The sequence below is a fragment of the Crocodylus siamensis genome, chromosome 3, assembly GCF_052110815.1.
Source record: "Crocodylus siamensis isolate JL-2025a chromosome 3, ASM5211081v1, whole genome shotgun sequence".
NCBI classification, from domain to species: domain Eukaryota; kingdom Metazoa; phylum Chordata; order Crocodylia; family Crocodylidae; genus Crocodylus; species Crocodylus siamensis.
Genome location: NC_143397.1, coordinates 251,837,609 through 251,855,287, shown reverse-complemented (window position 1 = coordinate 251,855,287; position 17,679 = coordinate 251,837,609). Strand labels below are relative to the sequence as shown.

General features: G+C 45.7%; 1 protein-coding gene across 4 annotated transcripts in view; it reads left to right on the top strand.

Annotated features, from left to right (window-relative positions):
• The window catches only part of COL22A1 (collagen type XXII alpha 1 chain), a 316,497-nt gene that overhangs the window by 72,879 nt on the left and 225,939 nt on the right, over positions 1 to 17,679 (top strand). For all 4 annotated transcript variants that reach the window (XM_090040702.1, XM_090040701.1, XM_090040704.1 and 1 more), the window contains one exon: positions 13,134 to 13,208. In XM_090040702.1, the coding sequence (XP_089896828.1) occupies positions 13,134 to 13,208 (75 nt within the window). The remainder of the gene's footprint in view (positions 1 to 13,133; positions 13,209 to 17,679) is intronic.

The following is a 17,679-nucleotide window of genomic DNA, read 5'->3' as shown; positions in this document are numbered from 1 at the left end:
GGGAGGTTGCCGAGATGCGCTGGTAATACTGCCCCGGCAGGCCACACGTTGTGCATTCTTGATCTAGCCTGACCTCCCATGTTCCACGGCCCCTGGCGTTTCACCAGGTGTTTCCGAAAGCATGCCCATAATTTGCGGCTGAGGATTTGCAAGCCTTTAAGGAAGACATTTAATCATGATTTAAAGTCTTTGGGGTGGGGTGGGGGCGGGAGGAGTGAGGAATTCACTACTATGCTATATAAGGTGGTTAAATGCCCTCACTGCTTAAAAAAACCCAGCACAGGATAACCCCCTCCCCCTTCCGCGCCCCCTCCAAAAAACACTTGGTCATCTGAATTTGTCTAGCTTCAGCTTCTAGGCACTGGATCTACACCATCTTTATTTGCTAGGCTCAAGATCCCTGTGCTATCAGACCTCTTTTCCCCTTGTAGGTAATTAGATCTTTATCGAGTTCCTCCTCCATCTTCTCTTTGCTAAGCTAAATATGCTGAGGGCTTTTCGCTTGCTTGTTCATTTAGTCTGGCAGGTTCTTCAGGCCATCCGACCAGTCCTCTGAACCGAGCATCACACTATTATGTTTTCAGATCAAAATATTAATAGAATAGGTTAGCCTGATGTTTTCTGCAGACTGATGTTTTTTCCATTCACAGATCTGCTACAAGATGGATAGCCTGCCAGACTTTCCCTTTTCTTTTTCTATTTTAAAATGTGTGCAATGAAACTATCTTAATAGGAAAGGTGCAAAAGGTGCAATGAGTCCTCACCTGTTTTCACTAAACACTGCTCAACAATTTCCTCGAGAAAGGTGTGTTACCTACCAGGGCTCTGATTAGCAAGGATCCTGGTTTTCTCTGGTTTAAAAAAAAAAAATCCCCAATTTTCAGATTAAATCCCAAATCCAATGTTTTCCATGCTTAAAATGAAGCACTATATATAATGTATATATTAGTGGTGTTTTATTTTAGTCATGGAAAAATGTGGTTCCGTGGTTATTTTTTTAATCTGAAAATTGGGGATATTTTGTAAATCAGTGAAAAGCAGGGTCCCTGCTGATCAGATTCAGACAATTTGGTTCAGCTGTCTGGTACCCCTAAACTCTCAAAAAGCAGTGTAACAAATCAAGGCAACCAGGGCACCAGCCCAGAGGGTTGGGGAGGGAAAAGCAGATCTGTGCTATCGGACTGGCTGCAGCTGCGCTCCTGGTAGCGCAAGCAGTGATGCCCCAGGCAGTGCTGCCATCCAGGTTGCTCAGGCATCACGTTATGCCTCTGCCGTCAAATGTACAACACCAGCTTGCACCAAGATTACCAAAGTTCGAAAAGGATTTGACATTCATACGGCTAACGAGAATACCCAGAGTGGTGAGGGCATAGGAAGACAAGGTTTGTTGGGTGAATAAGGAATGGAGCTCCCCTGTACCTCCAGATATTCCTGGGAGCCAGTTGATTACCTTCTTCCTTAGAGGAATATTTCTGGAAGATACAAGTCCGATTGCACAGTTTGGTTGATTATGATTAGGATATCTCCTTGGCGCCATAAGGATAATTATCTAAGAAACCAGACATACTATTGCAAAGCATTTTTTCAGGGGTCTTGGTAGCTGACCAAAGAAGTCACCTGTGGACACTGCGGTAAGGGGGGTGTGGCGAGCCTGATCTTTCTTTCTTTTTTTTCCCCCCCTCTCCCTGGAGCCTGCCTGTCTGCCTGAGCTGTGCAGAGGCCCAGTGCTTGCCTCCGTGGCTATGCGGGGAAGGGGGTGGTGCTTCCCTCCACAGCTGTGGCACCCCCTGGGATCACTTGGGCCTGGTGCCAGCGGGTGGATGCCACCTGGGGCACCCACACAGCTCAGGGACTACTCAGCTTGCTGGCAGCTCACCCCCCACCAACCCTGGTGCTGATGAGGCAGGATCGGGCCCCCACCCTTGTGTACACACCATGGGGGTTTAGTTTGGTTTAATTTGAAGCGGTGTTTTTAAAAACCCACCCTTTCAATTTAGGCAGAACTAAACTGAATTAACCCCCTGTGGCATGTACAAGCAGCCATAGTGTTTATCACTGGATGAGCCAGAAAGGATTCTGGGTGATTTGGAGATTTGAATAAAGAAAGGAAAGGGAACCAGGGAGACTTTCATGTTGGCTAGAGGTATCAAGTAGATACACAGTGAGTCGGCTCTCTTGATCCTGCTTCTGGAACAGAAAGCTGTGGAGGATGTACCTAAACTGACATTAAAGCAAACCTTTCCAAGAGACAGTCTATGCCAGTCTGAAAAGGCAAGCAATTGTCTTCATCAGGCCTGGATAACTTGAACCCAAGAATTAATAAAAAATGTTTAACAAAACCTGTGCCTCAATTATGTGGGTTTTTTTGGTTGTTTTTAAATTAAATCCTACATGACTGGGGACATTGCAGAAGAAAGGAAGAGTGCTAAGGTTTTGCTGATAGTCATAAAGTGCAAGGAGAATACTGTAGATAACTATAAGACAAGTAGCTTGATTTCAGTCCCAGAGAAAATAACGAAAAAGTTGCTATAGTATTCAGTTAAAAAGAAACTCAAGCCTTAATGCATACTGTCAGTCGGCCTGATTTTTATGGAAATGGGTTGTATCAAACAAAATTTCTTTCATTTTTTGAGGGGATTTTCAGTTGATAAAGGTGACTGCATAGATGTCACAGGCTAATGTGAAGCATTTTCCTTGAGACTGCATTGCATTTGGATTAGCAATAGCACTCTACGGTGTGCGTTAAATGCATTAAGAACTGCAGAACTGGCAGATCTCAAAAAGTAGCTGACAGTAGGGAATTATGACAGAATGAGAGTGTTTCCAGTATTGATATCCATGCTAGCCATTTATTTTCATCAGTATCTGTGCAAACAAATGTAAAATCATCACTTAAAAGTGTGGATTAAGGAAGAATTGACAGAATGCTTAAAAAAAAAAGACAGGGACAGGGCAGTCATGCGGAGTATTTTGCATTGCTTGGCAAGCTGGCTTAGTGGAAAGGCACACAGCTTCGTGCATGGTTATATAACTCAGACACAAAAGTCCAGCCAGAGTCAGCATCACACATTGGATATGCTAGTTTCTGTTGCCAATGGTATGCAAGCGAATGAGTGTGGCTAGGACAGGGGGTGGGCAAAATGTGGCCACGGGCTGGATGTGGCCCACTAGGCCATTTTATCCAGCCTGCAGGACCCTAAAAAATTTAGAAAATTAATATTTATCTGCCTCTGACTGCTTGTCATGTGGCCCTCGATGGCTTGCCAAAACTCAGTAAGCGGCCCTCCACCCAAAATAATTCCCCGCCCCTGGGCTAGGAGTATATCCAATCAGCTTTGACTTCTTAGCCTCAAGGACTAGCTACCTATTTAGATCTTGGTGGATGAGGAGTGTAGGACTGAGACTGTGACTTGATTACAGTGCATATTTGCTTTCATGGATGCAATGAAGTAGTCCTAACTGCATCCTCAGTGAAGCATGAATAAGGAAGGCCCAGTTGCAAAAGGTTAGGCATATGGCCTGGGTGAATCATACATAGGGATGGAAGCAGCTGCTCCAAGGTGAATTGGAAAGTGGGAAAAGGTAGCATGGTTACTCAAGAGAGAGTTTTTGGGGTGATCATAAAAGTGCATAAGCCAGTTATCTCTTTTGAGCTCTTGCCTCTAAACAGGCAGTAATGGAGCGCCAAGGAATGAAGGCATTTTTGAGTGTTCTTGGTGTGTCCTTGGGCAGGAAAAGTGCATGAGGCAAAGGGTGCAGCAGTGGCAAGAGCACCCAAATGACAGTGAATTTTATGACAAAAATGTACTGGTCATTCTTGGTCCATTTGGACTAACAGTGCTATTGATTCAGGTACCCCCACTGCGGCAACGTCATCCTCAATGACATGACGCTTAGTGCAGGGATGGCTACATTCAGGAGGAGAAAATTCTGGGTAAATCGCTTCTTTTTCAGATAGCCGAGAAAGCCAGAACAAGAGCCAGTACTGAAAGGTGAACTCAGACCAATTGAAATAAAGCTCCCATTTTCTTTGCCATAATGGTGATTAACCATTGTAACGTATTCCTGAGGGAAAGGGTGGATTCTCCACCTTTTGGGGCAGAATGGATCCTTTGGGCAGATGGGCTGTGGCTGAACACAAGTCGCGGAGCTCGGTACTAGGGGAACCGCTCCGTGCAGGTTAGGTTGGCCATTAGGATGAACATCCTCACTATGAGGGTGGTTAAGCACTGGAACAGGTTACTCAGAGAAGTTATGGATTTTCCATCTTTGGACATTTTTAAGAACAAGTTAGATAGACACTTGCCTGGGATAGCTTCGTTGGGGATGATCCTGCAGGGGGCTGGACCATATAACCTCCTGAGATCCCTTCCAGCCCTACTTTTCTATCATTGTTTCACTCATCCCGGAGGACAGACTAGACAAACAATTCAGTAGGATGCATAGGAGGGCTGTATGATCTAAGGGGCTATTCTTGGCCTTCAACTCTATTGAGCTATGAGAGTCCAAGATGAACTGCTGCAGAGCAGGCGCCTTTAAGTGGATTTCCTTTGTAGCTGGGAAACAATGCTTAGCTGAGCTGGAAGAGCAGACAGAGACTAGCTAAACATTTGACTGAGGTTTAGCAGCTTATTTATTTTACACATTTTCTCTCTCTTTTTTTTTTTTTCATTTGTGTTATCTTCCCTTTGCATTCAATAGCCAAGCCTGCAAAATATTTTTGAGGAGCTGCATCAAGACTTGAGACTTTGCACGTCCCCTGTCTGAGCGCTGGTTGAGAACGCTGCAGCAAGCACACTTCTTCTGTGTCATAACGTTGGTCACATTTGCCTGGGATGTTGTATCAAGGCTGAAGCCAAATGAGAATAATAGCTGCTGTCTTGCTTCTTCCTCTAATTTCACCTCTGGATATAGCACTTAAACTTGGCTGCCAGCTGGCACAGATTGATATGCTGCCAGGTTGGCACTACATTCCTCTGGGCACAAGAGGCCTTGCTGTTAACTTACGGACTTATTTTTTCTAGCCCAACAATCTTGTCAGTGTAATTGTTTGTCATTTCCCTGTACTTTGCGGCAGCCTAAACTAGAGCACTAACTCCTTCTTTTGCCAGGAATGTTACAGTTGAGGAGAGAGCACTAGGCATTTTTTTTTGTGGAGCAAAAAAAGGGGCTGTTATCTGGATGAAGAAGGGAGAGGATGAGCAAAGGATTTAAGAAGGAACTCAGCTCTTTGCAAGTAGAAGGCAATATGAACTCCACTCTCCTACAGGAAACTAGAAAAGTAAAGATCTAAACTGAGAGAAAAAAAATCATATTCCTAACAATGGGGTTTCTGCTTCCTGTGGTAAGGGAGTTGACTTATTATGCAGGATATATCATTTTGCTGCAGATATTAGTGCTGTAACAGGTATCTTTCCAAAGATATCTGCTGATTCATCTCTGCCTTTCTCTCTGACCTATTAAGACCTCATTATTCTGCCAGGGGATAATTTTAAGTGGTGGAGAAGCACATGTGGCAACAGAAGCTGTGTGGTCACTTTTTCATTGGTGCTATGACCACTGGTTATGGACCTGCCCAGTTGAGACTGGGGCTCCATGGCAAACACTAACTGAACATAGCAAACATATTAAATGGGCACACAGCAAAAGACAAACCCTGCCTCCGTTTATTTTGTTGAACTAAAATTACAGACGGGGAAACATCGAATTAAAAAAAAAATCGTAGCAGGGGCTTGTGATATTTCAAAGCAAAATTATGTCCGCAAAATGTTTCTGCTAGAAGCAAAAATTGCATAAAGTTGACTTCTGTGATCTCCAGGCCTTTAAGACCCAGGGTGCGTTTATAGCATCTTTGAATGCCTGGGGTGACCTTAGATGCAGTTTAAAGAAGACTTGTATTTGAAAGTGGATCTATGTAGATTTCTGCCCCTCAGAATAAATTGGTAATATATATGGCTTTTATGTGAAAACCCACTTGCTGCATTAACCAATTCTGCTTTTGTTGTTATTTTTGGTCCCATTTCCTTAGTGTTCTTGTCCAGTTACATCCATTCTAGGTAATGACAAACTTTAGCTTACTGGTTGATAAAAAGAAAAGGGGTGGTGGTAAAGATGGTGAGTGTCAAAAAAACCTGAGCTCTGATCTGTGTCTGATTTCCTTTAACAGCAGGGAAGTCCTAAGCTTTGTAGTCTATTGAGGGTTTAGGTCCTGAGGGAAGGGTAGTGGTACATAAGCCCCTTTTTGACTCTGGATGAGACCACAGACAGCCTAACAGCAGCCGGATTCTGGGCTTTCGCTCAGTTTCCCAGTTTACTGAAGAGCTGACAAAGTAACCAAAGATGTGTGCAGGTAATACAGACATATGGACTAGCTAAAATGGAAACTGAAGAAGGCAGCAAGCATAGAAAGGAGTTGTGAGTGAAGAACAAAGATAGTAGAGGTGTGAGCACTTTGTCATTTAATAGAATCACAGACAATGAGGGTGTGAAGGGACCTCAGGAGGTCACATCTAGTCCAACCTCCTGCTCAAGGCAGGACCAGCCCCAACTGGATCATCCCAGCCAGGCTTTGTCTAGTCAGGTCTTAAAAAGCTCCATGCGTGGAGATTGCAGCACCTCTCTGGGTAACCTGTTCCAGTGCTTTACTACCCTCTTAGTTTTTCCTAATATCCAACCTAAACTTCCCTTGCTGCAACTTGCGCCCATTGCTCCTTGTCCTGCCATCTGCCACCGCTGAGAACAGCCCAGCTCCATCCTCTTTGCAGCCGCCCTGCAGGGTCTTGAAGGCTGCTGTTAACCCCCCACAGGGTCTTCTCTTCTCCAGACTAAATAAAACCAGTTCCCTCAGCCTTTCCTCATAAATCATGTGCCCCAGCCCCCTAACCATTTTTTCTTGCCCTCCACTGGACTCTTTCCAATTTGTCCACATCCCTTCTGTTAGTGGGGGGCTCAAAACTGAACACACGACTCCAGATGTGGCCTCCCCAGTGCTGGATAGAGGGGAAGAATCACTGCCCTTGGTCTGCTGGCAGCGCTCCTACCAATGCAGCCCAGGATGTCATTAGCCTTTTTGGTGACAAGGGCGCACTGTTGGCTCATATTCAGCTTATTGTCCACTGTAACCCCCAGGTCCTTTTCTGCAGAGCTGCTGCCCAGCCAGTCACCCCCCACCTGTAGCAGTACATGGGACTGTTTCATCCTGAATATAGGGCTTGGTCCTTGTCCTTGTTGAATTTTATGAGATGTCTTTTGGTCTTACCCTCCAATTTCTTGCTGTTTCTCTGAATCCTAGCCCTACCCTGAAGCTTATCCCCCAGCTTGGTGTCATATGCAAACTTAATAAGGGGGCAGTCCATCCCATCTTCCAGATGGTTAGTGAAGGTATAGAATAAAACCAGCCCTAGGACTGACCCCTGGGACACTGCACTTGATACTGGCTGCCAACTAGATATAGATCCACTGCTTATTACCCTTCGGGCCTTGATGATCCGGGCAGTTTTGTAAACACCTTGCAGTCAACTTATCCAACCTGTACTTCCTTAGCATGCTTGCAAGAATGCTGTGGGAGATGTATCACAAGCCTTGCTAAAGTCAAGGTATATGTTTCATCCTTTGTTCCTCAAGGACTGGGTTCTTAGGTTGGTTCAATACTGGAACCACTTTGATAGTATACTGAGACCCTTGCAACCAGCTAGTGAAAGAATGGTTATGGCCTTGGCAGCAGGAGAGGTAGGCCTTGGTGACCAGGGGAGAACAGTCATTTCAACCCCGGTGACAAGTCTGTGGCTCAGGTGGAACAAGGACATTGTGGAGTCCCGCCTGAAGTAGTGAAGAGTTGGGATGGTTATTTCTTTTTGGGCTCTTGCTCATCACGGGGGTACTTTTGTGACCAGTGAGGTAGCACGAAGAAAGAAATCTCTAGTCTAACAGAAGGCAAATTGGCCACGCAGGTCAAGGTTGGACAGTTCCCAAGTCCACATCAAAAGATGGTTGTTTTGAGTTTTATCTGCAGAGGCAGAAGCTACGTTTTTATACCAATGCTAAAGAAAGTTGGAAAGAGAGTTCCAGTTTCCTACTTGTTTGTTAAAACGTAGCAGGGCTACAGACCCAAATGATTGGGGCTAGGATATGACTGAAGTGCTTTAAAAGCTGTAAAGGCCTCAACAAGTATCTTGCCTGCAAGATTTAGGTCCAGATTCTCTGAGTTTGGGCAATTTTCTTGTGCACCACTGAGGCAAAACTGTCTTCAAACGTCCATAGATGATTTTTGTTTTGTACAGGGCAGCTTGCGATAATGACCTCTCTACTGTCCCCTCCCCTCTCCCATTGCCAAAAGAAAAGGTGTGGTCCAGGCTGTGGGGTGTCCAGATGTCATCAGTACTTGACTGTTTACACTTGGGCCTTTGTCAGGGAAGGAAAACCAACTTTCAGGCTTTCCTGACTTACGCCACGTTCGGTGAGCGGGGATCTCTTTAGAAGTTTGAGAAGTGTCCAAAGGTGACACAAATCTCCTTTTGCACAGCTATGGGTGTGCCTCAGCTCCAGCTGGCTCATAAATCTCAGCCAATCTGTCAAGTCAAGGGCGAACGGTGTCCTCTTTCCTTGCTAGCCTTGACTGGCTTTACCACCTGTTGTGCACTTGCAGCCCTTGCCTTTACACCGAGAGTCAGAACTGCACAACTGAGAGAGAGGGGCTGCTGTTGGTCTCAGAAGGGAAATCCCTGTCACAAGAGCTGTCACAGGCCAGCTGGGCACTGTGAGTATATCAGTTTAGTTGCAGACTGACTGAGCACTGCAACTTTATTAGCCACTGGGCTTTTTGGTTCGGGATCGAGAAGGTGATGTCGGAAAGGAAAGAAATGACAAGTTACACTTACAAAAAAGAATGAGTTTTACTTATGACAACAAAAGATATAGTTTGCACATATAATAGTTAATAAAAAGGTTAAGCTAATAAGCAGACAATGTAACAATACAGATTAAAATTGACAGCGATAATAAAACAGATACAGAAATTAATCAAGAGTTCCCACTTGGTTAGTAACTTATCGGTAGTCCCTCGGTTAGAGGATGCACGTCAAGTTGAATCAGCGAAGTCAGACGTCTCTGAACTGGGCTGCCCGAAGGAGAACCAGTGGAAGCCCCTCCGTCAGGATCTGGTTCTCGCTCTCACAGGGAGTCAGAGAGATCCGTGGGATACGGGACAGCAATGACCCTCCTGCCCCGTCCTTCCCGAGGGTTACTATGACGTGTGTTCTTTTATATCCTAATTATGCTAAGTTTTAGTCATATAGCCATTCATAATATTGCCTTATAGCTGTTATCTGATGGGGTTAAAAGGTGTTAGAAATTATTATAATAAGTTACTGCCCAAGCTTGGGTTTATCCAATAAGCAAATTGCAACACAGCATCTTCAGGTTTAAATTAACATTACCCTGCCTAAATCCAGCCCCTTCAAAACTCTCTGACTGTGCTTTTTTGAGATGTCTTTTTTGAAATGTACTAGATAAGCTGGGCAGTTGAATCCAGTTTTTATCATCATCAAGCCTAAATTCTGAGCGAGAAAGAACTATTAGGTCACCTAATTTCACAGCGAGAGCTTTGTCTTTGAGGCCTGGTCGGTTCCACAAACAGTTACACGTTACATTTGCGGGTTACAAAAATGCAAGCTTCATATTAGACAAAAGTTCCAAATGCCTCCAAGCAGCAGATATTTATTGCTTATTAATTTCTTTGGCCATCACAAAGAGCAGAGGACAGCATGTAGGTGTTGGGCTGCGCCGCCCGGGAGCTGCATTGCAGCTTGTGAGAACACGTCTGTCTAGAGCGCATCGGCCTAGTCGTAGCGATAGAGGAGGAAGATGGAGTCTCAATAATTGACCAGTTTTTACTGAGCCTGGCCTCTTTGGCCAGGCAACTCTGTGCCCACACATGCATAAACCCTAAAGTGCATCAGATCAATTGTTTGCTACAAGCGGTCCAACAAGCTCTGCTGGCAGCCTCCTCAGTTAATTAAAGGCCATGGGATCTTGCAAACAGCTCTACTCACGGTATTAAAGACCGGCATGTTTCCATGGGGATGACATCTCGTCTCTCGCCGCCTTTTCTGATCACTCTTTATTCGCGCCAATCAATTACGGCGCTCACCCCTTCAAAGGTTGCTGTGCAAAATAAGCGCCTTGTGTTTTATAGCCGAGGGCATTTTATGCGGGAATATTAACCTTGCCTTTGCTGCAGTTAGACCCAATCCAGGAGTTTTGCACCAAAGGAAAATGTCATTGTTTTCAAACTGTAACAATTATGTAGTAGATTGTCTTATAAAGCAAGGGCCCCATGACTAGTGCCAGCTGGAAGGCATCGTGTTTGGTTGGGCACGTTACTCTAACTAGTAGTAGTTGGGACTCGGCTTTTCCATTTAAAGGCAGTTTTGTGCACGGTTTCATGGGGTTTTTTGCTTCTCTCTACTTGGGTTGTGAGTCAGGAGGGGTTTTATACTTTACCCTGCTCTCCCTACTATCCCTGCCTTCATTTTTTTCTGTCTGGTGGCAAGAGGGGAGTCGTGTCTGATTGCTCCAGACCCTCATTCCCCCCGCTCCCTTTTTAGAAATGGAGCTCAAAATGAACTTTATGGGGCAGAACATCAGTTAGTGCAACTTGGTGGGATTCCCTCAAAAGCTGAGGATGTGGCACTGTCTGAGCCTTGGAATAAGCCCTAGAAGTTGAGATACGCACTCAATCCCACCACGGCAGCACGGAGACATGAGAGAGGAGGTTAGCTGTGTTTAGCCTGAAGTCAGTCAGCAGGCAGGGTAGATGTGCACTTTCGTAGAGTTAAATAAGACTTATGTATTACAGCAGAAGCTTTCAGGAGCCCAAGTTCACCTGAACTGAGACAGGAGCGTGACCAGCTTGGCCCTGCACAGGGGCATACATGTCACAAGGCACAAACTGTTTGCAATCACAAGAGACCAGGTTGAGAGAAGGCAAGTTATCTCACTGACGTGGCATGATGGTAAGGCATGATGATGTGACTTGTCTAAGGTCAGACAGAAAGGCTGTGGCACCTGTTAATTGAGCTCCCAGATCTGGGTTCATTAACCTCAAGCCCAGCTTGCTTTTTGGATTTTAGCACCCCCGGTCCTTCCTTTTGCTTTCTCCATTAGAGAAAAGGCAAAAATGTGACACAGCATCCTGTTACAGACTCTTGTTACTTTATTTTAGTTCATGTGTATATAGATTTTCACCATAGGACTCTTTAGTGGCCGTCCCACAGTAATAGATGTATATGGTGCTGCGGGCTGCCTTTTGCCAAAAGAAAGTTGGACATGTTGGGAATACGGGGCATTACAATATTTTGCCTAGTCAGGGCAGACAAAGGGGATTATCTGCAAAATCCAGCCAGCTTTTACTCCTAGTTCAAAGTATTGAAGAAAAGACGTTCTGGGAAGTTTACTGTTTAGGTTAATATGTGTAGTGTAATGCAGTCAGTCAACCCCTAGATACTTCTGTACTGAGAGTGGATGTTACATTTGAGTCTAGGATCATGAAATCTTCAGTGCTACTCACTTTTTAGTGAGAGGATGTTTTTGAATTTCCTGCTTCATCTTGGGTTCGAGGAGTCACAAGAGCAGCCTCCTTTGCAGTTGCATAGCAATGTTCTCTTACCTAGACTATTTCATCCATCCCTTTCAATGTTACACTGTTAATCTTGTTTCAGACTGACCTGAATGGAGAAGAGGCACACTGGATGCCAAAAAAAGAAAAAAAAAAAAAGAAAAAAAAATCCCTACCCCAAGGGAATTGCACAAAGCAGTGTGATTGCCTGTAGTAAATATACTGTCCTGTCTCTTAGGTAAACCATTTTGCTACCTGTGTGGTACTGCCATTGTAAAGTAACCTTGGCAGTGTAATGATTACACTGTCACTTTTGGTGGCATCTATTGTATGTTCATGATTGCAAAGAGCATGAAAAATAATATGAGGTTTTGTATTCAGCAGCTGTCCCAGAGTGTAAGTATTGTCTATTCTGTTTCATGATCCTTCTGCTTTCTTTTGGCATACAGCTGAATCATGCAGTCTCTGGCACTGAAATCGCTCCTGATGATCATATTGTTTATTTGCAGCACTCCTGCATTGAGCCCAGGCTCAAGAGTGGAGCTGGATCTCTCCAAAATATAGTGATTGAAACGATGCACACTAATGTGTCCAGGAGCAGGGCCTAAGCATGAGGTGCAGGGAAAGTATACAGCGGGAGGAGGATAATGGTGGAAGAGCATCAGGTATTTACTATGTGCACACTGGACATAGAGGAAGGGACGGTACCTGTGGTAAATTCCCATGTTGACATCCATTGAAGCGGGGAAGGAAAATAGTAGCATGGTTTCAAACCGAATGAAAAGTCAGGGGTGGGGGGCGCATTTTTCATGTTCTCATTAAACTGGCTCCTTGCGATATCTGCCCCATTGTTTAGAAGTGTGAAATTAGCTATTGATCTGGGAAAACAAAGTATAAATAAATGTTGCTTAAGATGTATGGTAGGAAAGGGGTAGGTAGGCAGAACCAAGTGTATATAGATGGATGAGCCCACAGATCAACGTGACAGCAGTTGAGAGCATGACAAATCTTTGACATAGGTTGGATATTACTCTGGCTTAAATTTATATTATATATCTATATATAATATAAAATGGGTGAAAAAGGGGAACTTGCAAGTAGGATGCAAAGCCAAGTTCTTGGAGGTGGGATGGCCAGTGGAAAGGGGACGGGACCAAGACTCAGGATAGCTGGTTTCTTTTTCTGGCTGTGTGACCTTGATCAGACTTTTTCATCTCTCTATGCTTTTATTACTCTGCCATCCGTTTCCTATTTAGGTTTCAAACATTTTGGACTAGGGATTATGTCTTAAGAAGGGTTTTCACAGGGGTCTGTAGGTACTACTACACTACAGATAAGAACGCCAGCGTTTTGGTTGACCTGAACATGTTTGGCATATTAGCATTTGTATCTCATGCCTATGCAGTCAGCTAGATAGCTTCTTTTATGTAGTAATTGTCCAGTGTCTTTATTTATATGAAATAGTTACTTTACTTACTTTAAAATAATTGTTTTGTGTTCTTTTGTTTTTCCTTCCCAGATGTGCTATGTCCAAATGTCCATGTGGAAGGAGATCGGTTCAAACACACCAATGGAGGGACTGACGAAATTCCAGGTAGAAAGATACCCTTTTTACTGTGTGCCTGATAATTTTAATATTTATTGCAACAGTACAACTCATGCTGAGATGTTCTGACTCATTTATGGTTTACCCATTTGGCATTTCCTTTGTCAAATTTATATCCAGTAATGGGGAGAAATGTTGGAAACCACCATGCTGGGAGAGACCTATTAGGTGACAGTGGACAGCAAATGAAACATGAGTTTTCATTGTGATGTGGCTCCAGCAGAACTTACTGGAGTAGGTAAAGGAAGGTAATGAGGCTTGAAGAAAGTCTTTTGTTTGGCTGTCCTGTAGGTAGTTTAAGCATGCAGTCATTCGATATTTTTAGTGTTGTCTGGTCCATAGAGGTAATAGTGATGACTACTAAAGAAATCCTTATCTAGGTATGTGTATATAATAAAGATATCCCACAACAGTATTCGTGTAGTGTACAGCATTGGTCGTAAATCAAGATGGTCACAGGCCTTTTTCATGAATTTTTAGCATGAATTTTAGGATGTCCTTTTCATCTGTTGGAAGACGGATTTTCATCAGACAGATGTGAGCATAATTTGTCCCTGTTCTGTAGCTACCAGTGGCTACTAGAGTTGCTCTCAGTGATAAGCAGCCCTTGAGGGATGTTCCTGGATTATTTAAGACTGGACCAAGAAGTCTAGCCACAGCTATGGAGGCCACATGGAAGTCATGGAGTTTGCCTGATGTAGGGACAGAGTTTGAGAGCCTTGGTACTTGCTATTTCTTCTGAGGATTTCTGCTTAATGAAACATAAAGCCTCGTGTTGATGCTTGGTGCATGCTGTTAGGTTATTTTGGCATCTACAAAGTCTAATTGTAGCGGCCCGGGGTTAGGAGGGAAGCCATGGCCTGAATCTTGTCATAACAGTTGCTGAGCAGTGATTTACTCTCAGAGTAAATTAGTTATGCAAGTTACAACTCAAAATGAGTAAGATGAAGCCTTTCTCCAAGGTAGAACCCACTGTTAAGTGATAAAATGGGATTTTGAACTAGGGTTAAAGCACTGACAATGTGTAGCAGGTGTACGCGGGTGCACACGCACCCCCTGAGCATGGCGATGCACCCCTGCGAAAGGCACTGCCGACACTGCTGGCAGTGCCTGCGGGCAGTTACCGCTTGCCACCCCAATCCCCCACCCCAACACCATTGGCGGCATCTGCAGGCGGTCTGTCATTGCTGCTGGTGGCATCTGTGGGTGGTCGGTGACCACTGATCAGCACTTGTCACCTCCCCGCCACTGCTGACAGTGCCCCAGCTGCCTGTGGGAGCTCCCCGCCTGCAGGAGCTTGCCGTGCCCCCCCAGCCTCCAGGGGCACGCGGTGTTTATGGGTTAAAGGATTGATGCAATGCTTCATTCGATGAATGACAGAAAGGCTTTATTTACTACAAGTATTCACAGCTAAATGACCGCAAAGGGGCGGTCTGTCCGTCTGGTCCACTTCTCCAGGTGTGGGTCCTCTCGCCTAGAAGAAGGCTGGGTGCAGTAGCAGTTCGTGTCAGAGAGAAAGATTTCTTGCTCTTGAAGCACGCCCTGTTAGCCGTCTCGTTCTTATACGCTTTAAATCAGCATCTTCAAAGCATTCTTGTAGTTGTGTAACTTGAGAGTCCCAAGCAGTATTTGACAGGAAAATCCTGTTAATCAAACTGCTCATTATTGGTTATCAGATAGTTCCAATTTGAATGAATTACCTTCCTTAGTGAGCAGAGGTTATCCATGTCTATTAACTTTGGAATGTATCAGGGACTTGATTAACAACCAGGAAAAACCCAAGGTTTTTGCAGAGTCGTCCTTGGAAGATGAAGGGAACCACTAAGGCAAAACAAAAGTAAATCAGGAGGAAGCAGGCAAACAAGTGTAAATCTGGAGGAGACATCTATCACATGTGGAGAATGACTCTTCCTGCACATAAACACGTGCTAATGTCAAAAAAAAATATCGACCATACTAATTAATCATGTATAGACATTTTACACAGCTACATATCGGGCAACTAGGAGCCTGCTTAAAACCATCATGCATGTAGTAAGGTAAGCTGGAAGTTGTACGTCAATATTTCTTCTCAGAAGGACCATCTGCAAAGCTTGCATCCTCTTGTTCGCCTATGCAGTTGGTATCAGTATTTTGTATTTTAACTTTTGTGAGTAGGCCCAGCTTAGCCTGAGTTTCACAGTCCTCACCCATCGAGTGATCTTGTCTACCGGCTTGTCTAGCCAGTGTAAATGGCTATGTGTATCCTTTAGTGTGTGTCCAACTGCTGTGGTGGTCACCAGGAAACTAACCCCCTTCTTTTCCCTCATGACTTTTCAATACATCTCAGGCAGAGCATTTTTAAAAAAGAGAGAGAGAGAAGCATCCCTTTTTGTACAGCACTTGTTGTGGGATATACTGCACCAGACACGAAGTTTAACCTAGACAGCAAGTTTTCAGTGTTCACTTTCCTTCCTTCCATCCCTCCCCTCCCCACCTCCACACCCCCCACAAATCCTATCCTGGACCAGGCAGCGAGTCAATATTCACTGTTTTCACTTCTGGATGAAAGATGACTTGTTTCTCCCACCCAGATGGATAGCACAAGGCAGTCATTTACTAAGCCACTGATTCTCTCTTAACTGTAAAGAGAAAAAGATTGTCAATAGTGCGTGGTGACTTGACAACGAGATTGTTAAAGCAATGGATTACAGTAGCCTCTAGCCTTTTCTACGACAAGGTAATTCTTAGAAATGATTTGATGGATTTTGAAATGGCAAAGCTGCTCTTGCTGCTGTTGGTGGCTGAGAAAATGCCTTTCCTCCCTGGGACAGTATGCGACCTTTGGGCCAACCATGTGGTGAGAGTTGCTGCAGGGAGATAAGGCATAAGGCATTCAAGCTACTGGCCCTATTATCTGGCACTAATACCGATGTGAGTCATTGAGTCCTGCTTGCCGAACCACTTTGGTATAAGGCCTGTTGGGCTTGGTGCTCTTTCTTTCCTGGTCTAAACTAGTCTGTGACGTGCTGCTGTAAAGGAAGGCTGTGTCGTGTGTCCAAGTTGTCTCCCATCAGTCATACCACCAACTCCTTCATGTTAATTACGGTGTTCCACCTCCCACACCTCTGATCTCAAGTGTAGTAGTGTAATATGGGGAGGAAGGGACCGGCCCCTGGTAACCAGGCCCTAAATTGGTTAGGGTTTTATGGGTTAACCTAAGTGCCTTGTTTTCCACTTAAGAATGTATTGCCAGGCAGTGCTGATCCTGGGGCACTGTGCTTTTGATATAGCTGCAAGAGCTGCATTTTGCAGGAGCTTCAGTTCCCTGAAGTGAAGCCCCACGAAAAGTACATTATGGCATATCTGATCCTGAAGTGTCAAAGGTAGGGATAATTGTATTAAAGGCCAGAGCCTCTTGGATTGCAAAATGCTCTCTCTCTTTATCTGTTTTGTTGCCTGAGAAAGGGACAGTAAGGGGAAGTAGACGGGAGAAAGATAGAAATCAAGAATTTGGGGAACTTTGTTACCTCACTAGCAAAGTGCCCATCAAGAATGACAGGTGGGTGATGGGGATAGAGCGCTACCACCCACCACCACTGTCACTGTGAGTCTGGCCACACACAACCCCCCCCCACTCCTCATGTCTGGCCCCATGAGCCTCCCCCCACCTGACACCCCCCCAGCCATGTGCCACACATCCCCAGCCACACCCACCCACTCAGCCACATGCACCACCCACACCCACACCCACTCACCCAGACACATGCTGCATGCTGCACATACCCAGCCACAGCCGCACACCACACACACATCCCTCACTGCCTGGCCCACCCCACAGCGCGACTCACGTGGTACCACTGTCAGAGCAGGGACAGTGAGGGGGGGAGCAGAGGCTGAGTGGAGGCCGCAGCGGCAGCTGTCCATGCCTTGTGCACAGACTGGAGGCCACGTGCCCCACCTGGGCTCTCCAGCACTGCCCCTGGAGGAGCCACCAGACTCTGAGTGTCCCATGGCATGGCACAGCTTGTCCAGGGCCACATTAATCCTGACTGGGGCCTTGGCCAGGCCATGTTATGGGGCCACTATGGCCCAGTGGCTCATGCATGGACAGCACTGGGGAGCCCAGGCGGTGCGGGACCCCGTCCCCTGGCTCCCCCCAGTGCACACAGTGGCAGGAGCTGCCTGCCCCCAGCTCCGGAAGAGCTCCCATGGCCTGCAACCTAGCTTGGCCAAGTCTGAGCACAGCCTGCCCCCACTGGGTAGAGCCTTAGCCCCAGTCCCCCCCAGCCTTTCCGGTGGTAGTGGCAGGCCGCCGTGACCCCCCACCCTTCCCACCTGCCATGTGACACCCTGTGGCCATGCCCCCTTCCCCACCCAGTACTCCCGGTGGCTGCAGCTGGCAGTCACTCTCCATGGGGACACGGAGCTGCAGCGCGCTGCACGGGGAGCGGGCATGGGGCGCATGCCCCACCCACAG